Source organism: Festucalex cinctus, chromosome 8, assembly GCF_051991245.1.
Source record: "Festucalex cinctus isolate MCC-2025b chromosome 8, RoL_Fcin_1.0, whole genome shotgun sequence".
Taxonomy (NCBI): Eukaryota; Metazoa; Chordata; class Actinopteri; order Syngnathiformes; family Syngnathidae; genus Festucalex; species Festucalex cinctus.
This window is the reverse complement of record NC_135418.1, coordinates 30,192,144-30,220,122: the sequence shown is the minus strand read 5'-3', so window position 1 is coordinate 30,220,122 and position 27,979 is coordinate 30,192,144. Positions and strand designations below refer to the sequence as shown.

Sequence of the window (27,979 nt, the reverse complement as noted above, 5' to 3'; positions counted from 1 at the left end):
AGCGTCTTATTAACTTTAAAATGGAGTCCTTGTGATTGAAGCGATCCACCTTTAAAAAAAAAAAAAAAAAAAAAAAGTCATCCAGCCTGAGCCCCGCCCTTCCTCTCTCCTTCCGTGTGTTCCCCCCGGGGCAAGGCAGCCAGTCCGGCCGGAAAAGGTGATTCTCAGACGGGACTCTGCTTCCTCCCCACTTGGAACGCGTCGGCGCCCCCACCGCTCTCAATATCCGACCAGCAGCCCCTTCCGACGGCTTCTTGACTGGATTTCGTCTCGGCGCCTTCCCTCCCCTGCGTGTGTTCCAGCGGCGAGGAGGCGGAGGAGGAGGACGACGACGAGGAGGAGGAGGAGGAGGGGGGACTTGGTCTTCCCTTTTACCGGATTGATTTCTGACCCAATCGGGAAGGATCCGGGCTCCGTTCTGCGGTGCTGCAGTGGTGTGTCACGGCTGTCTTGTTTTCCTGTTTTTTCCAAACGAGAGGGGACCATTATCGATTTTTTTTTTCCTCGCCGGCCTGTCAATCATTTTTTTCCACCGCTGCAGTCTAGCCAAGTCTCCGCCGTGCTGGGACATGGACGAACCCCAGTGAAGGGAGCTCCACACGCCGACGTGATTCGGACACTGATTCCCGACCGAGGTAAGCCTCATTTGGCTCTTTTTGGAGGTGAAACTTTCGCTGGCCGTTTTCACGTCGACGCTGGCTGAGTTTTTTTTTTTTTAAAGCTCGTTTTGTATTTGCTTCGAAGATTCTTTGAAGCGTTTTTTTTCTTACGCTCGCTGGTCGTTTCCGCCTTCTCCGGCGGCCCATTTAGGCTTTTTTTTTTTTTTCTCGCCACAGGTGCGAGACCGCAACCTTCGGGTTGTCGTTTAAGGACTATTTCACCAGCCACAGTTGCCGCAAAGTGAGCTCGCTGGCGTGGGAGGAACTGTGTGAGGTGGGGGGGAGACGGAAGGGCAGCAGCTCCACGCGGGGCTCGGCTCGGTGGAAGCCCGCCGACGAGGCACTCCTCGCCCGCAGTCCCGCGCTGTCAAGTCTCGGTCGAGCAATGTGGACATTTTCAACGCAACTTTCGCTGCACTTTTTTTTTTTTTTGGCGTTTAGTCGTACAGTTGCATTTCGTCGCGTGTATTTCCCTCGGTTGGCTCCAAGTTGTTAACGAATTCAACTTTTGTACCGCCGACCAGTTGCTGCCTGCGGACGGCTCGGGTCAATCCAATGCTCGCGTTTTCAGCGGTATGCGACGCGGGGTGGGCTCGGTCGAGATATGCCGAATTGTCGAGCGAGTCTTCAATGTGGACGAGGCCGAGTGCTGGACTCGCCAAGTCCTCCCGGAGCCCCTGAAACCCGGCGGCGTGTGATAAACGCCCCCGCTTGTCAATGGCGGTTTGGTGCGGGGTGGGTGTGTATGTGTGGTGTGGTGGGGGGCTCCGTGCAATGATTGCGATTTCCGCCAAGTCTGGAATCAGTTTGTCCGCACTACGCAGTCATGTTTGGCGTTGTTCGATGCGAGGGCAGCTGAACACTTGCTGCTGCTGCTGCGTTTCACCGGGCAGCTCGTTCTTCCTGTTGGAGTGGTTCCCCCACATTGTGTCAACACGAGCTGGGCCAGCCCGCAAAAAAAAAAAAAAAAAAAAAAAAGCCGCTTTATTGTCACCAACTGTGGCCGTGGATGTGATGTCACCCACTTGGAGAATGAGCAGTCATCATCTCTCTTTCTTCTTCTTCTAACCTCCTTTGCTGTCATTTTCTTGGTCCCCCTCCCCCTCTCCATCTGGGTGTGTCCTGACTTATTGCGTTGGGAGGGGAGGGGGCAGGAAAGGAGGTGGGGGGGGATCCCGCATCTTCTCCAGCTTGTGACCTCCAAACGAGGGCATTGCTGCCTTCTCCTGCCACCTCCACTATTGGGGTAAACACCTCACTGGGTGGTTGTTGTTTTTTTTGTGCAGAGAATTGAGGTCTTAAAAAGCCATTTGCAGCAAATTGAATCGAGTGAGAAGATAATTATTGGTGCACCGCTCTTTTTCTTTTTTCTTTTTTCTTTTCGCGAGCAAGAGTGAAGTGAGTGATCTACTTAACAGCAGCTCATGACACATTTGCATATTCCCTCATGGTTCTTTTGTCTGGTACTTGTAGCTCAAAACAGCCACTTGACTGTCTGTCCTCGTTTCCAAACGGGGGTGCGCCAGTGTGGCAGATGATGAGAAGGGTAATGGCAGCCCTTGATGAAATAAACAAATAACAGTATCCACAGTCTCTCTTTAGACTTTTTTTTTTTTTTTTTTTTTTCGTCCCCCATGGGGCGTGTGTGAGATCAGGCATTCCCAAACTGGGGGTGCGCCAGAACATGAGACTGACGTGTCATGTCGGGCCAAGATAAAATGAACAAAAACGGGCTATTTTTTTTTTCTTTCCCCAACGGTGTCTGAAGACGTACGCCAACTAACTATCTGTTAGCACATTCCCAAACTAGATGCAGTGGCGCATTTGTTTACAAAACTGCAGGTGCACCTTTTGCGGGAGGATGTCATTGTGGGACAAGATACTTTTAACCTTTCCAGGGTGTTTGTTTTGATTTGAAGTTATTGTTTTTTTTTTTCTAACTATCATTTTCGATTTGGGGGTGCGTCGGTGCGCAAGTTAGACGACTAATGTCAGGCCAAGATGAAATGACACATTTTCTGCTTTTCTGCCGTATTTTTCCCCCCAAGGGTGTCTGCGGCGCATCAACTAAAGATCTTTTGGCGCATTCGCAACCAAACTGCGGGTGCACCATTGCAGGAGGTCAAAAGTGTAAAATACGCAAATAACAGTATCCATAGGCTGTGTTTTGACTTTTCTTCACCACGGGTGTGTGCGACGGTGCACCAACTACAAAGTATCAGGCATTCCCAAGTTGGGGGTGCACCAGAACGTGAGACTTCAATGTACAGTCTGGTCTAGTTGAAATCAACCTGGTACGATAATCCGTGGGCATCTTTGCAACGTTCCGTTTGCTTTCTGAATCATCGTTAACTACGGCGCCAACTAGTGGCCTGGCATGCAAACAGCAGCGTCATTCATTGATTTGCTGTCATGACTCGGGTCATGCAGGAGTAATGTTGGGGTCTTGTCTCATGTCATGACTGTGTTTTGTTTGCGGCAAATGATAGTTGACTTTATTTGAACTGATGATTCGTTTGAGGCAAAAGTCTAATTTTTGGTTTTCTTTGAACTGATGCAATCGGCTTGTAAATTGTAACTAGGCGATGTCAAGACTCTTTAATCTTTCTATATGGTTAGGACCAGTCAGCAGCGAATCAGATTAAGCCAGGTCAGTCCGGTCTCAGCTCCTTATATGGTCTGGAGCCAATCTGCAGCGAATCAGATCAATCCATGTCAGTCCTGTTTCAATGACCAATCAGGGTTACCCACATGTCTATCCTCAACCAATGAGATCGATCACTGTCTGTTTAAGCTGTTTGAGAAATGTGAGCGTTGCCGGATTATTAACTCTGTTCATCGATCAGTCTCTTTGTTTTTCGTTTAGTCAAGTTATGTGACTAAATAGTTAAAAGCTTATTTGTGTCTGCGCCTTCAGCACATAACATTTGGAATGCGTAAATATGACTTGACCCGGTCGAAAATATTGCTTTGTCGGCACCAGTCTGCAGGCGTGACCGCAACCTGTCAGCAAATCGGGAACACCGCCGCGAGTGTCGGATGGAATTAGGAGCCCGTGTCAGATGGGCCTCCAGGAAAAACAAAACAAAAACAAAAAAAAACGCCGCCGCGCACCACTTATTCAATTAGCGAGCTAGCCCGAGCCGACGCGTCGCTCAGTCAAGCTGAGCGGGCCGGCGTCGCACCGCGTTGATCAACGGAGTCACCCGGCGAATGTTTACCAGACAAACGGGGGCCAGGCGGCCATCAGTCAATCAGTCAAATCTCATCTGAAGCCTGGCAACGTCCACTTCCCGTTTCCCATATCGAGCAGCTGGACGTTTTACGAGCGCCTGCTTCATGTCCGCATCAGCGAGCCGTCGGGGAAAAGACAAAGTGGGACACGGTGGCGGGTGCAAAAATGTCCTGCGGCAAATGCTTTTATTCCTCCTTTTTGATTTATTTTTATTTTTTTAAATGGATCAGTCTGTTCGCCAAAAAAAACGGCTGCGGGTTAATGGTGGGTATTTATTTATTCGATGGTGCGGGGAATGTAGTCGCCCTTGCAACGCTGAACCCGCAATCGAGGTTGATCCGGCTGAAAAGTCAATACGCGGCGCCCCCAATCAAACGTGCAGGCTCTTTAACGGCCGTTTCTGACCAAACCGCAATCGGTTGAAAACTGCAGGACACAAAGACCAGATACGTTTTTGCTTTAAAGTTTTTAAGGATTTTCGTCTAACGTTATACCAAGTAGGCTACATCCAATTTCTTTTCATATTAGGGATGTAACGATGAGGACAATATCGCAATATCACGATATTGAAACTGCCACAATATATCGTCGTCGTCACATCACGATATTAAAAGCAGAACATCTGTTAAAAAAAAAAAAATCAGGTTGGTTTCCATTTGTGCTGTTCTAGCACCCTCTGGTGGCTAGTTTTATTGCAGTTTAATTTTCATAATGCATGTTTCGGCCTTTCTATGTTTATTATGCAATATTAAGCGTTATTAGAGATTGTAGGTTGTGTATATATATATATATATATATATATATATATATATATATATATTGCTGTAATGGATAAAAACACAATTTTGTTTTTTGTTTAGCACGAGATTTTTTATTTTTTTTTGACAATATTGTGACCTTTTTTTTTTCCCCCCCGCCAACCTCCCAACAATACTGTGATAATTATCGTATCATGGCTTTCATATTGTGATATCATATTGTGACGTTTTGATATCATTACAGCCCTAGTTCATATTGCGAGTTTCTCTCTGCAAACATTTTATCACATTTTTGAAATCAAAATAATGCTCGCAAGTCAAATTTACAATGATCCAAAGTTCAATGCTTTTCAATGAGCAAGGCGGCCATTTTGACATGTGACGTAAGCTCGGAATTGTCCATTGGCAGTCAAATTTGTATTTTTATTTTTTTTTGACGCCTTGTTTCATCAGCGTTTCAGTCAGAATCAGATCAACCTTCGATTGTGCTCGGCGGCGTTTGGCAGCCCCCCCCATCCTGCTCCTCGCCGCTCTGATTTATGCCTCAATCGAGCGGCGTCCCGCCCGCCGTCCTTCACAGTAATAGCGCTTCACCTCGTCTTGCGCGACAAATCTATCAGCAAACGTCCCGGGCGTAAATGCAACCTCCGCCGGGGACCCGCGTCGACATTAAAAGGAGAGTTATGCGCGCGACGGCCGCTCCATGCATATCGGATGAGGCGGCCGACGGATACCCCGGCGGGGGCGGCGCGAGCAAACAACATGAAAAACGACGGATGCCCGCGTGACGATTAACAAACGCCATCTTTTGCCGTCTTGCGCTTTTAACGTCGCAGCGACGCGCGCAAAGTGTCGACATGGTGACGTTGTTATTATTATGGCCTACAAATGGATTTAAAGGAGCAATGGAGGGACTTTTACATATTAGCGTGCTAGCGTTAGCGGTCCCTCCGTCATGAGGGAGCACGACAAACATAGCTTGAATTTGCCAAATGCAATACCAGTGCTAAACGTTAGCTCGTTGGGAGATTTTCTTGCTTGGACTGCTCGATGATGGGAAAAAATAATAATCAGGGATATTTTGGCAATCATTGAAATCACGATTATTCAAGTTGTTTTTTTGGTACATAAAATATTTACGCTTTTAAAAAAAATATTAAAGGGATACGTTCTCCAAAAGTTCCGGCAGTAGAAAAATGCCTTTTGTTTGTGTTTATTATTTCCCCCAAATTTTGTAGGCTGTTTGTAAGAAATAAGAGTATAGTAAGAAAAATGTTGTACTTTCTTTGATTAGATACTTGTGTAGAAATTAACCTGGCTACATTAGCCTATTAGCCAAAATTAGCGATGGAGCTATTGTTTGGATGGTGTTTGTTCATTTTCAGAAGCAGAATCACCCAAAACCATTTGGTTATGAACTTGAGAGTTATGTCAACATATTAGCAACAAAACGTAGTCAAATTCCAAATCTTGTCGTCCGATTTCCGCTCGTTGGTTTACTGCCACCAGTTGTATGAAATGAATGAATGAGGGAGCTTTTAATTGGATGGATGTGGCTTGCATGTAAAACCAAAACCAAAAAAAAAAAAGTGTTTTGGTTTCTCCCACTTGTTACACTGGAACGGCGAAGGGGGAATTCGGGAAGCCCCCGCGAGCGAGCACGCGCGCACGCACGCACGCACGCACGCACGCACGCACGGTCGCCTCTTACGTAAGCGGCCATCAATTATGAATGGACGCAGTGCAGCAGCAGGGAAAGGAAGCGAATCGCTTTCCTCTCGCCTATCTTGGAAGACGCGAATGCAGAAAGTGCGGCACCAGTTTGCGGATCATCGAGCTGTTGGCCTTCATGACTATTTGATCGGCGCCAAGGAGGTCGCCTGCCCGCCGTCCAAACTCATAAAAGCCGCTTGACTTATTCATCAGCGTTCGCAACCTTTTCGTCAAGCGGGGAACTATTTATTTATTTTTTTAATCAAATTCTCAGATTTTCCAAAAGGTTTTATTTTCATTTTAGGGGAATAAATTAATGTGCAACAATTAATAATAATAATTAAAAACAACATCCATTATCCAAATAATTGACAACTGTTTTACTAACCAAGGAGCTGTTTAGAGACCTTGTTTTAGTTCCGATTGTACAAATTAGGGCTGCACGATATTGAAAAAAATATGCGATCGTTGCTCTTTCTAGTTTTCTATTATTGCTATATTTAACATTTACCTAAAGAAATGACATTTTTATTATATAATCAAACTCAATGTATTCTTAATTAATTGTAATTCCCTGTCGATAATGTTCAACTATTGGATGGCAGTGCACATTTTCGTTAAGTACACCGTGTTCCAACTATGTTTTGCATTATTAGGGTTGGAACACCCACGGAATGAGGGACGTGGAAACCAAATAAAAGGAGAGGGTGAGGAGGGTGTTTTTTTCTTTTTTTTTCTTTTCTTTCAGAGAGGGCAGTAGTGAATTGTATCAGTCAGTTCTTCTCCTCGCAACCTTTGAACCGAGTGTCTTCTCTTCTTTTTTGTCATGTTTAATAAATTTATTAAACAGGTCAACCTGACTGGTCAAATTCAGATCAAAGTGCAAAATTCCATACCAAACTTATTGCATGTCTTTGCTATATGCATATTGCGATATCTATATTTTCGATTTATTGTGCAGCTCTAGATATTACCGTTATCGTGACATCCCCAGTAACTGAAACATCATCAATTTGTTTGTACGTTTTCCGCACTTTGGATTTGAGTGAGTTCTTACTTTTTAATAAAGGGATGTTTAATGCTGATTAATTGAAAAACGACTCAACAGGGGAACCGGTTATTAGCGCAGTTTTGGTTTGCAACTGGAATAAATGAATTGAATTAATTTTGGGTAATGACTGTACGCAAAAGCAGGCAATATGAAGTTTGTGTTTTGAAATAATTTAGCCCCCCAAAAAGTCTCAATGAAATGCTTTAATGTTTTCATCATGAGGCTTTTTTGGTGAGAATATATATTTGAGTAGGGCTGTAAAATGTGATGAAAATTTATTTCTGGCGTATTTCATTGGATCGGAACTTGAAAAAGTGGACATGAATGATCCGCTTGATTCCAACCTGAATACGGACTCGCAAATGAATTTGGGCTTCTTTCAAAGAGCGCCGTTGATGAAAACCTTGCCAAACGCTTTGATTGGCTTTCACCCCCCCCATCTGTCCCGCCCTCTTCTCCTCTTCGTCTTTTCTGTCTGCCGGGCAAACTCCCACAAGGCCGCCCGCTAAACACCTGTCAGGAGCTGCACCCACGCCGCCGTTATGTAAGCCGCTGTCTGGGGGGAGTGGGGGGGCGCTCATCAATCCGGCTGCCACCGACGCACGCTTGCAGGGGGAAAAAAAACAAAAGGGACAAAAATGTACATTTAGATGAGCGGCGTGTCGAGCAGGTGCAGGTTTCTTCTTCTTTCCTCCTTGCAGGATCGGTTTTGGAGTATTTTGAACGGATCTTTTCAAGGCTCCGAATACAGAGCGGAGTCCGCCATCAAGCCTGCCACAAGCGCCCAAAATATAACTAATGCCATAAGTTGGCGTGAAACACAAGTTGTGACTCATAAAACGCACGTGAAGTCACACGCATTTACTTTGTTTGTTTTTTTTCTGTTATCCCTGAAACAGGAAGTGGAAAAAGCTAAACTGCTTAATGCTGACTGGGCTAAGCTAAGACACCATAAATATTTCATCATTTATAATCTCAATTATTGCAGAAGCTCAAATAAATATATATATATATATATATATATATATATATATATATATATATATATATATATTTATATATAATTATTATAAATTCTGTTTGGTCCAAAAGGAACTTGCATAATTATGGTGTTTCTATTTTTGTTTTTTTTTATTATTTATATTATTTTTAAGATGGTCTTGATATTTTTAAATGCTTAAACATTTTCTTGGTTTGCACCAAAAAAATAATAGTTAGAATAATCGTAATTTGAAGTATTGTCAAAATAATAATACTGCAGCCTTTTCATTAACTATTTTTTTTTTATAGTGTGATTTTCTTTCCTTTTCAGTTTTTTTGTTAATTATTATTATTATTATTATTATGCGGGATCACAGCATTCTCAATTAAAAACGGCATTTTTTTTTTTTTTTTTAAATGCACTTTCTTTTGATCCTTGAATGTTTTTGTTTTTTTTCCTCTCCTCTCTCTGACCTGGTTTGCATGTTTGTCGTCCCTCCAAACAAAGATGCATCGTAACGTCGTTTCATGTCATGTGATGTGATGTGATGTGACAAACGTGTGTAGCATGAGCGAGGTGAGCGCTTTTGGCGTCGGACAAGGAAGTGAGCAGATGGTGGGCGGGGACGCGGCCAACAGGAAGTGCAGGCTTGACGCTTTCTCATGTCGTGTTGGCAACGCTCGTCGTTTCGCTTCCTTGTCCTCACGCCACAATCAGGTGTGTGCGTGTGCGCGCTTCAGTCCAGCTGCTGCGAAAATATTGATGCTACAGTGATACCTCGGCTGACGAACGCTTTAGCTCACGAACTTTTCGCCTCACGAACATTAAATTCGCGAGAATTTAGTCTCTGCTGACGAACTAGTTTTCGGCGGACGAACCAAACCGCGCGGTCGAACGGCGCCACGAGAAGCTGACGCACGCTCACGGCGTCCCAGTTCGTCACCCCCTTTCTTTGAGTGCGGACGCGGTTTGTGTTTGATAGACATTTTGAGTGTACTTTTGCTATTATGGGAGCGAAAAAGACCCCACCACAGGCTCGTGTTAAGCCGAATGCTTACCAGCGAGGGACGGCGATTCGGCGGCGCGTTTGCATTGTAGTCAATGGAGTTGGCGCCCCTAAAAAAAAGCGAAAGTGCCATCACGTACCTCAAAAAAAGGAGAAAATCGTGCCACGGCTGTTTAGTCCCAGGAAAGAGGTGAAAGTAGTTGGCGGTGCTCACTTTTTGTTGACTCGCTAAAGTGCTCCACTTCCTTGTTCACCAAGGGACACGCCCCCTCCGAAAGCGCGAATGAGCGACAACCGTTCCATAAACACTCGACGCGGTGAAACGCTCGCGAATGAAGTAAGTCTACCATTGCTACTATCCTTAAGAAAATAAAACAACTTTATTATACAGTACAATTAATTTCTTTAATTACAATACAATAGCACATTTATTATACACAAAATAAGGTATATTTTTGTGTAGTTTTAAGGCTTATTTAGTAGAAAATTATGTTTTATAGGGACCTGGGAACGGATTATTCTCATTTTAATGGTTTCTCATGGGAAATAGATGTTCGGAAGAAGAACTTTTCGGCTTACACGCACTCTCTGGGAACCAATTAAGTTCGTGAGCCGAGGTGTCACTGTATTCCTAATTATGACGCCCTCCATGTCACTTTTCACATCTTTCATCTCTGCATGTACTGACATGTCCAACTGCAATTGTAGTATTTATTACATAATCATTACATAAACTATTCTTTGTATATGGGAATGTTTCTGCTAGATTGACACATATTTTTTTTTCCAAACAGATTTCAGCTTTTATGTGTTGCCATGTTACAAGAAGAAAGTTTAACTTTCCTAAGGGAAAAAAATTATGAGAATAAAATAACGGCTTTTTCCTTTTTGAAAATAAATGTCATAATATTATGACAATAAATGCATTTGGATTTAAATTTGCTTTCTCAAGTTGCATTTTTGAAAATAAAAGTTGCAATATTACTTTTAAAAAAAAGTCATTTTTCTTCAAAAAATGTTTTCTGAAAAAAAAAGAAGCAAATTATCATGAGAATTAAGTCAGTTTTCCAAAAATACATGTTTTTTTTTCCCAGGATTTTTGTTCTCATTTTTAAAAATAATTATTAATTATAATTAATATTTTTAAACTTCATTTAAAAAATATTCTACATTAGAAGTTAGAAATTTGGAAAAGAAAAATATTTTTTTAATATTTGCAAAGTAATAATCTTTCCAACAAGATTTGACTATTACTAAAAAGTTTTGTACTTTATTGACAATCAGTGGTGATATTACAAGAGTTTCATTATGCAAAACAAAGGACATATATTGATAATAATGTCATAGTTTCACGAAAACAAATGTTTTTCTTGAAGGGGAAAAAGTTTGAAGTGACATGAAAATTTTTTTGTTTAATTACATTAAAAATCAGTGTTTGGAATATGTATTACCAATAAAACAGTTTTGTTCATTTTTTTTTTTTAATGAAGAAAAAAAAAAGAATATTACAAGGATATATATATTTTTTAGCTTTTTAAATTTTTTTTGTCAAGTTTCAGTTTTCCAGGAAAAATGCAATTTTCTGAGAATTGAAGTTGTACGTTTTTGGACTGACGGGACTGCAGCCAGGATTGTACAAGTGCACTTTTTTCCTTGGACCGCAAACGCAATAACTGCTGTCGAGCGCCCCGTCGTCCGTCCGTTCACACCACTTACTGATCACGCGCTATTTATAGCTGCTTGCGTATCGTGAGTATTAACGGCGGCGGATGATGCCGGTTCGCGGTCGTTGCTGGTCCTGGCCCGGCTTGGCATTCCTGCTGTTGTTGTTGTTGTTGTTGTTGTTGTTGTCAAGGTTACAGTATGTCGTGTACAGTACTGCGTGCATGCATGTAAGGCTGGGCGGGCCAAAAAGTAGCGTTCCACTTTTTCAATCAAATGATTAAAGGAAGGAGGCATCAATACGCTTTCATGCTTCACCACTAAGCCATGAAATCATCGACTAATTGATGGATTATGACTTTTTTTTTTTTTTTTTTGGGGACGAGTGGCTCCCGACGTTACGTGGATGTCGATCAGCTTCATCGGATATCATATTCATCTTGAAGATGTGTTGGAATATTATACAGGATATTTCTTTATATTGTAAATGGTAATTTTCTGGCAAAACGACCAAATGGCTTCAAAGAAAGTCATGAAAAAAAAATCACAATAGTAGCAAAATAAAGTAAAATAAATGCATGAAATTTCCAGAGAAATATTTTGACAGTACATTCAAAATGGGCAATTTGTGTAACTAATTATTTTTAAAAAAATGATAATATGACGGTAAGTTAAAAATGCTGTTAGGCTAATGATTAAACTATTTCTTTTATTTTATCATTTATACTGTGACAGGGAGTTAAAAATGAAATAGGCAGTTATGCTGCTAGGCTAACGTTTTGTGCGTAACTGATTTGAATTGTATTTTATTTATTTTTTTAAATCTATATGATGAGAGTAAAAAATGACAAGCAATTCTTTCAGATTAACAATGTGTGTCTAGTTTATTATTATGTTTGATTGATGCAACAGAAAGTAACTTTCATATGCAATTATGCTGCTAGGCTAACATTTTGTGTATTATTATTATTATTATTTTTATATTATGACAGTAAGACCAAAAAACAAATGACAGGCTATTTTTCTTTTAGGTTAACAATGTGTGTAGCTTCTTTCTTTATTTATTTATTGATATATTGGCAATATGAAAGTAAGTAACAAATAACATGCGCTAAATTGAACAGGAAGTCGGCCATTTTAGTTTGAAGAAGCCATGTTTCCTTACGTCGAACGTCTCATTGGTCCAAACATGTTGTAGCTCCTCCCTCTTTGACTGGTGGGAGGAGCTAACCTGAAGTGAGGATTGAAGCATTTTTTTTTTCTTTTCCTTTCTAAGGACGTGCAGAAATTCGCAATTGGCTTGTCGCGGCTGAAACCGGATGTCGGCCATCTTACGTTGTCGTTGTTGCCGCTGACGGCTTCTGCTGGATTTTGTCGTCAGTGCGGCTTTTACGCTCGAATCCCTGTAAGGAGTCATGAGAGCTTTGACTGTTAGTTGGAGGGCGTGTCTTATCTTATCTGCTCTCTTGTCTTCCCACCTGTTTTGCATGAATGGCCGCCTGTGTTGGCCTCAATGTTCACTTCTTAGTTAGGGGGAAAAAAAACAAAAAAAAACGTCAGGAATGCCAACAGGCACACAGTGTGAAGTGTTTTTGTTTTTCCCTCGCCATGTTCTCGGTCACAAGATGCTCCACCAGCAGTCATCTGAGGATGAATAAGAATCATCATCATCATCATCATCATCATAAGGAGGAGAAAAAGAATCGAGCCTGGCAGGCTGCACAATGGACAAGATGTCCGTGCGTATGTTGTTGTGTTAGCCGCAAAATTTCACACTCGTCACAAGTTTGCTCTTAACTCGCCGTCCAGACTAAAACGCTAACGATGAGAGACGCTTTTAAAAAACAAAAACCACAAAAAACAAGAATACCTTTGCAAAAAATTGACAAGGAAAAGAACATTCAATTACAAGATTATCGTTATTGTTTCTGGGGGAAACTTTTTTCTTTTTTTTTTACATGAAGCATCATTCATAATAATCCGAGATTAATGTTTTTGTTTATTGACTGTAAAAATGAAGAATACTGGCATTTTTTTAGGAGGAAAAAATGTTTCGTTTCCTGAAATCACCTTTTTCCAAAAATAAGATTATGAAATTGAAGTTGTACTTTTCTGAGGAAGAAGAAAAAAAAAAAGTGCCACTGTTGCTTGTAGGGGGGAAATCAGACTCCAAGAATAAATTTGCACATTTTCGAGAATATAGTTTGCAATTTAGCGGATGAAGTCTAAAATGGTAGATTTCCTCAAGTTGCATTTTTCCATAGGAAAAAAAATCAATCGTCGTCATACAATAATAAAGTTGCAATTTTCGAGAACAAAAGCATGTTGTTATTATTTTAGGCAAAAAAAATGCAAGTGTCATTTTTCTGTGAACAAAAAAAATATTGTATTTTTGTTTTTGTTTTTTTGATCAGACTTTTTTTCTTGAGGGAAATACATTTTTATTTTTCATGAAACAAGTAGAATATTATGTGGTAAAACTTAAAATAAATAAATTGTTGACCCATAATCTTATTTATGTATTATATTATAAATCTTATTTATTTATTTATTTGTTCATTATTGGAAAAACAACTTGAGTTTTTCTGTCGTAGTACCAAAAAAAAAAAAAAAAGATCTAAAGCGATACATTATTCTCTTAAGATCTAAATAATTGAAGACGTTCTTGTCGTGGCATATTTCTTTTTCCTTCCATTGCAAGTGTGATTATTGCTCATTCTTCTAAGAGCCCCAACTGGCCACTGGGGAATTTTTCATCCTTTTGTGCTAATGCGATGATGTTTTCAATGTAAATCATACAAATGGCGGCTTTGGGGCCGACTGCACTTGCTGACACGCGTGCGCGCTGCAGGCTTTTATATGCGCGTGTGCGTTGGTGGTTTGACGGTCACGCCGTTTGAAATCTTGAAACGTGATGATTCACATTTGACCCACACCTGCCGACCGCAAGCTTGAATCGGCTTCATTGATTTATCGACGCGTTCGCTTCTGTCTGATCAATACGCGCTTCGGCATATTGCCCAAAAAAAAAGCTTCCCAAAACGTAATTGAATTGAGAATAATTGTATGTTCTTGGGCGATAATGGCGATATGGTCATATGGTGAGCCTTGTATCGCATATCGCGAGGTACCCAGCGGGTCCCGCCCCTTCCTGTCGAATGACTTGACCACTTGGAGAAGTCATCAAAGATGTTAGCCAAGCAAGCGCCGGTCAATTAGCGGGATGGATTGTCCGACATTTTGGGAGGCCCACCAGGATGCGGCGTCGGTTCACGAGAGCCGTCCGCAATCCTTAATGACTCCTCTGAGCTAAAAGTCCAGACTTGATTGATTGTTTTTCCTTCTTCTGTGCATTTTCATTGGGCGTAATCACTTCTCAGTGACGAGGATGCAAAACCGCAAGTTTCGCTGTCAAAACGTGACAGTGAAGGCTGAAAATAGACCTTGCGAGCGTGTGTCACTTGTACAAAGCCGCATTGTTGATTGCTGCTTTTGTATCATTTTCATGAAGATCTTTTTTTTTTTTTTTTGTGGCTATGAATAGAGAGCGTCGCTTCGAAATGTGACAAAAGTTGCTGCAGAGTTTGGAGATCTTTTGATGTGGGAGTCGCTCGGCGGAACCGTTTTAAGAAAAAGCTCGTCAATCATCTCGGTTGAGCCTCATTAATCAAGACGGCAGGGAAACACTCAAAGCTTCCTGTTGGACTATCGATTTATTTAAACCGTCTGGATGTCTTGACTGTCTGAAACGCCGACAAAGACTCATTGACACCAAATTGGCCGCTTAAGCAATTGGCTGACTGTGACTGACTTGTTATTGGTTCAATCACGCTGACCAACTGAACACTCGACTGTGTAAATGACACCGATTTTGATGACTTCACTCATGAAACCTGTCTACATGTCTTACTGACTGGTTTTCTGACTGGCTCCTGGCCCGATGAAAACAGCCTGGATGTCTTTAGTGACTTAAATGGACCATGACATCAATGACACTGAGTGACTAACCAATTGACTGACTTGTCTTACATTGTCTGACATTTACTGACTGTTTCACGGCTTTGCACTGAAACTAAATGATGCTGACTGACCATTGACTATCTTTGTGACACGTCAGTTTAAAATGTCTGGACGTTTGGTGAAAATTTACTGGCTAATTGAGACTGACTGACAATAGCCAACTGATGCAAAATGACACTCATTGAGTCCGCTTGTCCTAAATGATAGCGATTTAATATCTGAATGAGTTACTAGCTGGCTTACTGACTACTTGACACAACTGGCTGACTGACTTGCACAAATGTAATTATTTTCCTCAAGTAAATGATTTCAATGTTTTTGGTGACTGGTTTACTGACAAATGGACTAACTAGCAATGGCTAACTGACGCATAACAACACTTGAAATGGCAATCTGACTGACTGACTGACTGACTGACTGACTGACTGACAGGCTAATTGGCACCAGTTAAACGTGTCTTGGCTATTTTACAGACTTTTGGTGTGCTGGCGATGACATGTTGTTGACCGACTGACAATCTGACAATCGGCAACTGACAGACTCGCTTACTGCTGACTTTGGTAGCCCCTACTGACCAACCGATTGACTTAACTAGCTTACTCGCACTTCATTACTGCGCTGCTTAAAGCCAGCCTGCACGTTTTTTTTAGTGACACTAAATGAGAACAAATGACTAAATAGCAATGTCAGTATGACTGTCAGACACTTAAGTGGCTAGTTGACAACGACCGACTGACAAACGGATAATAGTCAACTGGCTGACCAACCGACCGACTGTCTGGATGTCTTTTACTGACTAGCTCGCCGGCTAACTGACTATGACCAACTGACACAAAATGAACTACTATCCTACTGACTGAAGAATTGTTCCCATTGTTACTTGTCGTCATGTAAACTTTCCCCAAACAACGAGTGGCTCGTGGCTAGCAAAGCGCTTCTAAACGATGTTGTTGTCGTCTCGGCGCAGAAGACGATGTCGACTGTCATCGAAAGTCACGCCAATGCCAACGCAACGACCGCCCTCTCGTTCGCTTCCACGTACGTGAAGCACATGAGGACTTTGCGGCCGTCCGCCGGCGCGCTTCTCGCGCCCCTCGTGACTTTGCCGTTCTCCGGGCGGGTCGCAATAAACGAGAATAAATCAGACGGCAAGTCGGAGCGCTTTGACAAGCGCGGCCGGCGCAAACAAAGCGAAGGACGACGACAAGAGAGTGTTGAGAGACACGCACGGGTTGCTCGTTACGCTCTCGTGAGCGAGGACGACTCCTGGAAAAAAAAACACAAAACATAACGTCCGGCAACGGGCGCGTTTGGGCCGCTTAGGTGAGCGTCAATAATACCATCACGCAAAATGGCAAAAAAAACGCAATCTGCTGTAGTTGCTTACTCCATCAACTAGCCATTAGGATTGCTGCTTCTATTCCTTCTTTTGCACTACAACTACCACCATTATTACTACCAATGACACTACTTACTTTGTAGACTAACTCTACCTCCACTACTACTACTACTGTCCTTCCACTATGATCGCAACCACTCCCACTACGACTTTCACTCTCACTGCTGCCACAAATACTACTACCGGTACTAGTGCTACTACCTATCCTACTACGAATACTTCCACTACTACTGCAATAATCAATGCCGCTAGTACTTCTTCCATTACTAGAATTTACACTACTACTACTGCTGCTACTAGTACTACTTCAACTCTCACTACTACTTTTTTTTTTTTTAGCAACAACCACCACTACTTCCACTACTTCCACTGCCACTACTTACTTTGTAGACTAATTCTACCTCCGCCCACTATGCTCACAAGCATTCCCATCACTACTTTCACTCTCACGGCTGCCACAAATACTACGACCGGTACTAGTGCTCCTACCTATCCTACTACTACTAATACTTCCAGCACTGCTACTGCAAAAATCAAGGCCGCTACTACTGCTTCCATGACTAAAATTCACATTACGACTACTACTACTATTATTATTGCTACTACTACAGTTTCCACTAGTACAATACACCTCCCACCGCTACTTGCACTACTCTAAATAGATGTACTTCTACAACTACTGCTAACACTACTAGCATTCTGTTACTATTAATACTCCCACAATTTTGGACTAGTTCCACAACTACCATTCCCACTTCCACCTCTGCCATCACTACTAGCTACCATCATCACAACCCATCCATTCGTTTTCTTGACCGCTTATTCCTCACAAGGGATCATTCGCAGGGGGTGCTGGAGCCTATCTCAGCTGGCTTTGGGCAGTTGGCGGGGGGACACCCGGACTGGCTATTACCCGGACCATCACAACCCTTTTTTTTTTTTTTTGCTACCTGTGTGTGGTCTTCAATGTTAAACTTAAGATGTCACAAATCAGTTCTGTGAACCTCATTTGAAAGAGTGTATTTCTATTTATATTTTTCAAAATTGCCTCCGGTCCCGACATTTCACAGACTCACAGAAAGCAATAAAATGATTGTTGACCCAGCTGAGGCATTTTTTTCCACGACAAGATGTTTCTCCGGCGTCTCCTCGGTGATGTCATCATCAGGCCCCCGGGTGGGCCCCGCAGGGTTTCTGCTGTCATGGATTTGACTTCACGTGCAACGTCTTCACGTGCCCCCCTCCAAACAGCCCCTTAAACATCAGCCCTCCCCTCCCCTTTCCAGATGGTTTATCGTGAAGCTGCAGGCGGCCGCCGTTATCTAAGACGCTCTGCACGGGTGTACGCTCCCACACACACACACGCACGCACACGCGAAACCGCCGTAAATCGCCTCCACCGCGTCGAAAATGTCCATTTCTCACTGATTGTCGTGCAGCAATAATCCCATGGGGCACCAAAATAGTCGAGTGCCTTGTTTTGGTTCCGTGTCATCTGACCTTCTTTCCCCGTTTCTATGAAAAGGAAATGGAATTTCCTCATGGGGCAAATTGTGAGGACATTTCTTGCCACCAAAGACGTCAAATACTCAAATCGTCTTTGCTGACTCATTTTCACAATCTGTGGATTTGTGGAACACGCAGGCATCTTTTACATGTTGTTCCACTTTTTTTTTTATATATATATATATATATATTAAATTTATATTATTTTTGTATACTATTTTTTAAAAATAATTTTTATTTTGTGTGACAAACTTGTTTTATACTAATTTTAGCTTTTTATTTTATTTTTTACATTAAAAATATATTTAAAATATTTTTTTATTTTGTTTTTAAATGTTTTATTTTTTATTTAATTTTTAACTTTTATTTCAGTTATTCTTTTTATATTTTCAGAAATGTTCATTATTAAAATGTATATTTTTTTATTACTATTTTTTAATATTTTTTAATATTTTTATTTTATTATTATTATTATTAGTAGTAGTATTTATTAATTAATTAATTAATGTATTTATTTATTGAAATCTGAATCGTCACAAGCTTATTTGTGCCATGAGAAAAAAAAAAATGTCCATGTTAATTCTTGAGCCACAATGGCATCCTGCGCATTCGTCCCGCGGCTAAGCTAAGCGTGGCTATCGCCGTGGCAACGACGGAGCGGTCGGCTTGGCGTATCTTAGCGATCGCACGCACGCACGCTCGCACATTGAGCGCAAAAGACAACGGGGGCCTCTGTCAGCTTGTCCAAAATGTCCGCTCATCATCACCAGACACTCGGGAATCTCTGGAATGTGTTGTCCAAACTTTCTAGCGCATACAGAGCAATCCAAGTATATGACCTGTGCGTTCGTTGCAACAATGCAGCTTCTGTGTTGATTTTTTTTGTGCATCCGGTCATAATAAACAAGTGCACACAAAAACCCCCCCAAAAAACAGTTGCCTGATACTGCTTGTTGGCACAGTTGGTAAAGCACAATGTCTAGTAACCAGGAGGTTCTAATTTCACAATTTATCTCTCAATTTACAATTACTCAATTTTTTAGCTTTCAGCATTCCCACGCAATTTCGCAACAAATTGTACTTAGTCTACTTGTAATTAGTTGTAATCGAGTTGAAAGTTTGCCCACACTGTGCGATCAAAACTTGCTTTAGTTTTACCCACCAGCCCACCATCAAAATTTGCTGTCATGGTGATCATATATTCCGGATTTAGTGTCAATTCAGCACGCGGGTGCCGGATGCCGATATTTCCAAATTCACGTTTCGCGTTCACGCACCAAAATCTGCTGTTTCATCGTGATTAGGAAATCGCACCAACATCAACAAGTTATAAAGTGACTTTTGATTCTCTGGTGCCGGATGCTGTTAATATTTTAGCCTCAGCTTGTTGTGGTTGTCGATGAGATTGATGTGATTCTTTTTTTTTTTGTGGGGGGTGCGGTGACGAGGCGAAGACTTTTGTGGCCGCCGCCGCCGCGGCGAGCACGTCGCGCGTCTTCCTGCTCTCTGCAGTGTAGCGATTTCTTCCCTTCAGCCCCCCAAGCTTCCCTCCCCGCTGGTCACATGACTGCAGATATGGGTGTGGTCTCCTGCATTCCTGGCTGCTCTTAGGTTAAGCCCCCCCCAATTTCTCAGTCTGCCATGCTCCAACACACACACACACGCACGCAGTGTCTCCACCCAACACGCTGGCGTGTCCTGCATGTGAATGCGTGTACTTGTATCTGTGTCGTAGTGCAGACTTTTCGTTTATCTTTACATTTGTCATTTTCAAGGGCATCGTGTGTACTGCACTAATCTTGTTTTATTGCAGTTTTTGTGTTTTTTGTTAGGGCTGCATGATAAAATGCAAAAATTATGCGATATCGTTAATTTCATTTCCTGACACCAAACCTGTAACTCAACCATCATTTTGGAGGGAAAAAAGCCCAAAACAAAACATTGTCATCAGTTCAATCTTTTCCAGAAAGTAGACTAAGTGCAATTTGTGTAGAAATTGCGTGGGAATGCTGAAAGCTGAATGCTAATATTGGAATGCATGTGCAATGCTTATGAAATCAATTGAGAGATAAATTGTGAAATGAGAACCTCCTGGTTACTTTACCAACTGTGCCAACAAGCAGTTTATCAGACACCTGCTAATGATGAGGAGTTTTATGTATGAAAGTGGGCGTGGAAAAAAGTTCAATGTCTGCCCCATTGAAAATGAATGTGGAAAAGTTGCTATTAAACATTAAATTGTGCAAATACTGTAAGTAATGTGGAATCCGACCATATATATACTTTGAACTTTTGAAGCTAGTTGAAATTTGAACAATGTAAATTGTAAATTATTGTGGGAATGCTTTTCAGCATTCCCACAATAAAGTTCTTCTTGCAGCCGTCGTATGAGTAAGCGGCAATAATTTGACACGTCGTTGAACCTTTCAAACTAGCTGCCGTCCAATGAAGTGTGCGTTTCCAGCGAGTTCCTTTTGAAGACTTTGTATTGCTGATGTCCACATTGCACGTAAATAACTCCATAATCATAAAGATAAACGATAATACATCAATAATGCAAATATTAAATGCTTTGAGTTGGCCTCAGCGCTGCAGTTCGATGAGGGCCAACCTGCACGTCGCCACACTTCTTACAATGGGGCATATTTACATTCTATTGAATATCGAGGCAGAGTTCCAAAATTCGATTCGATTCACATTGATAAAAACAAAAAAAATAAGAACTGGAGCTTGTATTTTTTCCAAGTTTTGATGCCAATATTTTCCCTTTCATTGAAAATGAATATCGGCTCCAAATATTGGTTATCGGTGTCCTTGACTACTAACAATTATCGCCCCTGGAAAAAAAAAACTATCGCTCTATCTGTAATTATAAGAGACAGCCATAGTACATAATTATTATTTTTACGTCCAATTTTTACCTTACTTCTTTTGGGACATTCATTTATTCATTTGAATCGGAAAAAGCTGGATTAAAAGTATCAATTCATGGTTTCATGAATCGATATCGGGCTATGAAAAGGAATATCGATTTGATTTCTATCGATATTTTAGACCCCTATTTAATGTTGCGTCATCACATCGGCTTGAACGTGAAACTTGATTTACGTTGAGTGATATGTCAAATTTTGTGTCAAAGATTCCCCGATTCACATCTGAACATAACTTGAGTCCATGCATGTATTTTTATTGATTGATTTTTGTGTTGCTGTCACCTCGCAGTTGAAGAAAAAAAAAAAGAAAATTGCAGTTGTGTCACTTGAAGCATGCGTCTTAAATCCGGCGTGCACGTGTGCGACTGCTTGTTTATCCGTTTTCCATCAGGCACGAGCATTCGCTGGCTTGCTTGCTTGCTTGCTGCAACAACGGGAACAAAAAAAAAAAAAAAAAAAAAAAAAGTTCCTTTCTTTCTTCCTGTGTGTGTGCGTGGAGGGTGTGGCCAGCAGGGAGTTTGCGTTGCATACTTGGATTGTGACTACAAGTGTGTGCGTGCGTGCGTGTGTGCGTAGTCAGCAGGCCGCTGGTCGCTTTAGTATGCAGAGCAGGTGTGTCTGCAGAGGCTCGCTCGGAGAAGACGAACGGAAGAGGAAGAGGAAGAGGAAGAGGAAGAGGAAGAAGGGGAGCAGCGGTTGAGCAGAAAAAAACCCATGAATGAACACATTGGTCACTATTAGAAAAAAATAGATACAAATACTATTTATGGCTATGTCGATATCTACAGTAGACATTCAGATATACACAGGGCCCGACCGATTAATCGGCCACCGATTATACTCGGCCGATGCGGGTTAGGGTTCGTGTATTGCAAGTGTATTGCATTCACTTGGGAGAAAAAAAAAACCTCCTGTTTTTCTGACACATTTTTTTGGGGAGCTTTTTCTGTTTTTCCTGATTTTTTTTTTTTTACTGAATATTTTTTTTGTCATTAAAAAAAAAAAAAAAAATCAGAAAAATAAAACAAAACAAAATACTCCGAAAAACAGGGGGAAAAATTATTCCAAAAAACAGAAACAAAAATGATCTTCAAGTTTTCCAGTTGGAGGAAAACTTGCCAACAAAGCTTTTTTGAACGGCCAATCGGGGGTCTCCTTCTCGCGGCGGCTTCCTCCTCGGCAGCCAATCGCTGGCCTCCACCGCAAATTCGGCACATCCTGTTCGAAGGAAATATTGGGTGAGCGAAATCCCAATTACATAAACGACATCATACAAACGATCCTGTGAGGGAAGCCGCGAGTTACACAAAGAAAAAAAAAAAAAAGATTTTGATGCCGCTCGCTAGTGAGTCAACGTTTGGCAAAACGTGGGCGTGCTGCAAATTTTCCGTTGTGTCTTTATGACTTGGGAAGTTGGTTGACCTTTGGACCGAAGCGGGTGCGGTCAACTCGTCGGCAAACAATCCATTGGGAGGCGTGTGCGCGCGCGTGTTGGCGTGGTGCTCGTTTGTGTGTCGCCACCCAAACGTCTGCGTGGCGAGCTCACCTGTTTGGTTTTTCTTTCATGGAGAATCCTCCAAAAAAAATAGCGTTTTTTGTCAACTGTCAACCTGAACTTTTGCGTGACCTCATTCCGACGCCAACGTCAACATAAAAAAAAAAAAGTTGCAGTCAACCAAAATGTCTTTATTAATAACTGTTCCTCCTCCATGCAGACGCTGTTGCATCATCGCCATTCAATCAGCAGCGCGACATCCCATAATGACCCACTGACCGCAACCCGCTTCAGTGGATTTGATTTATGTGTGTGCGTGTAGCACTGAATAGTTAACTGTGCTTAAAGCGTTTGACGAGCATTTCCGTCATGTGCGTTGATGGGCTGGAATTTGCGCACGCACGCATTTACTGGATTAACTTCTCGTTTTGAAACGCTTGTGATGTTGAAGCCGTCTTACTTCCTACAACTTTGCTTGCACTTCCTTTTTCATTTGTACCTTTTTATTTAAAAAGAAATATTACAAAATATGTTAGCCATATACACAAGCGCTGCACGATATTGGAAAAACATGCGATATCCGATTATAGTTGCTGAATATATATCGTTATTATTGCATGTACCTAAAGAAATGACATTTTTATTATCTAATGAAAGAATTATATTTTTTTCCATGCTGCAAAATGCATGTTTAGTTGTCTTGCGCGGCAGCTACCGATTGTTTTCCTAATCGATGAATCTATGGAATATGATTTGATGAACGGTGCCAGTCTTCTCATCCAGTCTCCTTCCCGTCTGTGTTCCCAGCATGTTTACCTCCGTTTCCATGGTGACCCCGAGGAGCATGCCCGTCCCAGCGAGGAGGAGTTAACCTGTGAACGTACACGGACCCGCAACCCCCCCCCCCCTCCTCCCCCCCTCCGCCGCTAACAACGCTCGGCGCGTTTTCTGACATCGGAACGAGACGCCAACGGGCTCGCCGACATGGCCAACAACACGGCGGACCACCCTCCGGGGAACTCGGTTGCCGACGGCAACCACGACGGCGACTTCGGGGTGACGGTGGGCGACCTGCGAGGGCTGATGGAGCTGCGCAGCGGCGAGGCCGTCAACAAGATTCGGGACGACTACGGCGACGTGCAGGGCATCTGCAGACGCCTCAAAACGTCGCCCATCGAAGGTGAGCCGCCCGCCGCAAACATGCTAACGCACCAGGCTAACACAAAATGGTAACGGACCAGGCTAACACAAGATGCTAATGCACCAGGCTAACAGAAGATGCTAACGCACCAGGCTAACACAAGATGCTAACATGATGCTAACCTTCAAGGTGCTAATGCACCAGGCTCACATGTGATGCCTAAGCACCAGGCTAACACAAGATGCTAACGCACCAGGCTAACAGAAGATGCTAAGGCACCGGGCTAACACAAGATGCTAACATGATGCTAACCTTCAAGGTGCTAATGCACCAGGCTAACACAAAATGGTAACGGACCAGGTTAACACAATATGCTAACGCACCAGGCTAACAGAAGATGCTAAGGCACCGGGCTAACACAAGATGCTAACATGATGCTAACCTTCAAGGTGCTAATGCACCAGGCTAACACAAAATGGTAACGGACCAGGTTAACACAAGATGCTAACGCACCAGGCTAACACAAGATGCTAATGCACCAGGCTAACAGAAGATGCTAACGCACCGGGCTAACACAAGATGCTAACATGATGCTAACCTTCAAGGTGCTAATGCACCAGGCTAACATGTGATGCCTAAGCACCAGGCTAACACAAGATGCTAACGCACCAGGCTAACAGAAGATGCTAACGCACCGGGCTAACACAAGATGCTAACATGATGCTAACCTTCAAGGTGCTAATGCACCAGGCTAACACAAAATGGTAACGGACCAGGTTAACACAAGATGCTAACGCACCAGGCTAACACAAGATGCTAACGCACCGGGCTAACACAAGATGCTAACATGATGCTAACCTTCAAGGTGCTAATGCACCAGGCTCACATGTGATGCCTAAGCAACAGGCTAACACAAGAGGCTAACGCACCAGGCTAACGCACCAGGCTAACACTAGATGGTAACGCACCAGGCTAACACAAGATGCTAACATACCCGGCTAACACAAGGCTAATATGATGCTAACGTACCAGCCAGGCTAACACAAGATGCTAATGCAGCACATCACAATCGTTAAGACAAGACTTAACAAATGACATGCAACGTGTGAACTACGACCTCTGTCACTTGCTGATAGAATAGGTTGTAATTTAGCAATATTCAGGGAAAAAAAATAATCGTAATATTCTTGATGTGCATATACTAGGTTAACGTGCCAGGCTAATGCAAGGTGCTAATGCACCAGGCTAACATGAGATTCCTAAGCACCAGGCTAACACAAGATGCTAACGCACCAGGCTAACAGAAGATGCTAGCTCACAGAAAACATGGCCCATTTGAACGTTCCATGCTCAGCAAGCACACAACGCTAACGCAATCAGCTTTAGCATTAGCATTTTACACGGCCAGCCTTTTTTCATCAAGTTCAAATTCAACTTTTTAAAAATGTTTTAATTCACCAACAGAATCCAAATTTGATGTAGCAATTTGATGGCAGAAAATGGCCGTCGGGCGGGCGGCTGTTTGTTCTTTCTTCCTCTCTCGGTCGTCGTCATCATCATCATCAAGTTTGATCCCCGCGCGCGTGTGTATTGGCGCGTGTGCGTGTGCGTGCGCGCGTGCTGGCCACGGGTCCATTCCTGAATTGGAATTAGTTCCAGGCGGCTCCCTCGTCTAATGTCTCCATTGATCATCTGGGCCGGCCTTCCATTTAGCAAATCAGCTGCAGCGGCCGACACGCCGCAAACGACTTTCGCCAACAAACTCTCGTCGTCATCATCATTTTCTTCATCATCGTCATCACGCTCGTGCTCACATTTTCCAAAATGAAGTTATTTGAATGAATTATTGCTCTCAGTGAAAAACGTTTCTTTTTATTTTACATGACAAATAAAGATGTCGTTTGTTTGCATTCGCCAGCAACATGTTTCAATCATAATCAGATTTGGCAAAATAGGTCGTCATTATCCTTATTTGAATTTTATGTATGTTTTTTTTTTTTAATGTCATTCTTAATCAGATTTTCCCAAAATGATATCCTTATCCTAATTTTATGACATATATTTTGAAATGAAAATATGTCGTATCATACATATTTAATTATTCTAATTCAAAAATAAAAATATTTGAAATTGTAATTAGTCTGTATTTAAAAAAAAATAAAATAAAAAATTCAAACTAATTATATTGTAGGATTTAATTCTTAATTTTTTTCTTGTGATTTTTATTCTCCACACTTTTTTTGCTGCGTAACAACTTCCACATCGTACTTCTAATTTACATTGTTCAAATTTCAGCTTGCTTCAAAAATTCACGCCATCTTGGGTGTTTATTGCCGGATTCCAAATTACTTACAGTATTCGCACAATTTAATTATAAATATCAACCTGTCCCCATTTATTCTCAATGGGACAGACATTGAACTTTTTTCCACGCCCACTTCCATACTTATAACTTCGCATCATTACCAGGTGTCTGATACTGCTCGGTAGCGCAGGTTATAATTTCACAATTTATCTCTCAGTTTACTTCATAAGGATTCAACATGCATTCAAATTTTAGCATTCAGCATTCCCACACAATTTCTCCAGAAATTTCACTTAGTCTAGTTAAATTTATTCTCTGAAATATTTTTTTTAAAATAAAATGTATTTACCATATATATTTTTAAGTATTTTAACTTAAATATAATACTCTTACAGATAAACATTTGTGATTGGGCTGCATTCACCATAAAGAAATAAACTTTAAAAAAAAAATCTCACAAAATGTATATTTATTTCTTGAAATGTTGTAATTTATATTTTAATGGAAGTTGTTTGACTTTATCACTACAAATGTTGAAAAGAATGTGAAGGTATGCTTTTGTAGAAATGTGGTTGAAACAGTTTTGTTTGTTTTTTTTTGTTTTTTTTTTGCGGTGACGCTCGGCTTCACACTCGCACGCTTGACACGCTTTAAATTTAACGGCGCATGAGAAGTGTCACTGCAAAGCTTTCTTTTTTCTTTTCTTTTTTTTTTATCTTCCATCAACTATTTGGATGTTTTATGAAGCGTCCCCGGTGGTCGATGATGTTCTTTTCATCACTGCCTCAAAAAAAAAAAAAAAAAAAAAAAAAAAAAACGCCGTGGTGTGTAAACTAAAAATAAAATGACTATTTTAGGAGCTGTTCTGTCAAAATGACAACGGCAGGTAACGAAGATTTCTTTTCGGTCTTTTCTTTCCTCCCCGCTGACCGATTTAAAAAGCAGGTTGATATCCGAGAATGTGCGCAACGTAAATGACGATTTGGAAATGCAACAGTGGAAACGTCAACGGTAATTTCTTGTCTTGGAACAACCGACCGTACGTCAACATCAAAGCAGAGGTGCAACAACGAATCAATGAACTCATTTGATAATCGGTCAATCATTTAGAAATCGAGTTTTCACTTAAAATGGTCCAAATCGTACGAGTATTGAAACACTCGCACATGCAGACGTACACACACGACAGAAACACTGCTGAAATATTCACACACTCTCACTCACGACTAAGATATTTCAGAAACGCTCTCATGTCATACGACAGCATTCACATCAGTACATAAACATTACTTGAATGCTCTCACACGCTGTCGCGAAATGGTTTCATGTTTACTAGTTAAACGGTCTCCACGCGATTGAAATGCGACTCTCACATTGAATACTGAAATGCTCTCACACACAAACTCACAATGTGGTTTCTGATGTTTTGTGGTGTCAGTCAAGCGACGTGTTGGAGGTTTTTTTTTTTCTCTCAAACATGAGCTTGAGTGTCATTTTGTTTTGTTTTTAAAACGCAAAACCTTCCTTCCTTCCCAGAGGAGGAAGACGGAGACGGTGGGTGTCTTCTGAACACGTTGCCATGGCAACTGCCGGCATGTGGACATCTATCACATCTGCTTTCTTACAAATTACAACCGCCCACTCCACAAAAAAAAAAAGTGGCAGTCCAATTTCGCTCGGCTGCCTTTTGGGCGGACGTTCCCCTTAAAACGTCGACGCACGGAAATACGTTCAAAAACGAAATAAACATCCACAAGCTCGTTTGAGTTTGATTTCAAACAAGAACCAATCAAATCTTCATCAAAGAACATGAAGACGCATGAAATGAACTTTCCAACTTGGCTGTATGGACCAAAACTGCCAAAATTCAAAATAAGTAAATGACGAAATAAATAGATAAATAAATGTTTAAAAAATAGATAAATAAATGACTAAATGGAAAAATAAACACGGATTTATTTCCATTTATATTTCATTTTTGGATCTAATTTTCGAATGATGTTTTTTCATTTTCTCTTTTGGTCATGAATTTATTTAGAATGTTTGGTCCTCCATCTATAATACGTGTAGAGGGCGGAGACCCGCGCGCATGTTTGACCGATCCCGCCCACCGG

General features: G+C 41.6%; 1 protein-coding gene across 7 annotated transcripts in view; it reads left to right on the top strand.

The window, feature by feature from the left end:
• The window catches only part of LOC144024555 (plasma membrane calcium-transporting ATPase 1-like), a 71,227-nt gene that overhangs the window by 12,007 nt on the left and 31,241 nt on the right, over window positions 1-27,979 (top strand). For 3 of the 7 annotated variants that reach the window (XM_077530945.1, XM_077530944.1, XM_077530942.1), the window contains exons 1-2: window positions 109-635; window positions 23,227-23,599. In XM_077530945.1, the coding sequence (XP_077387071.1) occupies window positions 23,404-23,599 (196 nt within the window). In that variant the 5' untranslated portion in view covers window positions 109-635; window positions 23,227-23,403. Of the gene's footprint in view, window positions 1-108; window positions 636-23,226; window positions 23,600-27,979 lie in introns of those variants that run through there. The other 4 variants (XM_077530943.1, XM_077530939.1, XM_077530940.1 and 1 more) reach the window with 3 other exon arrangements.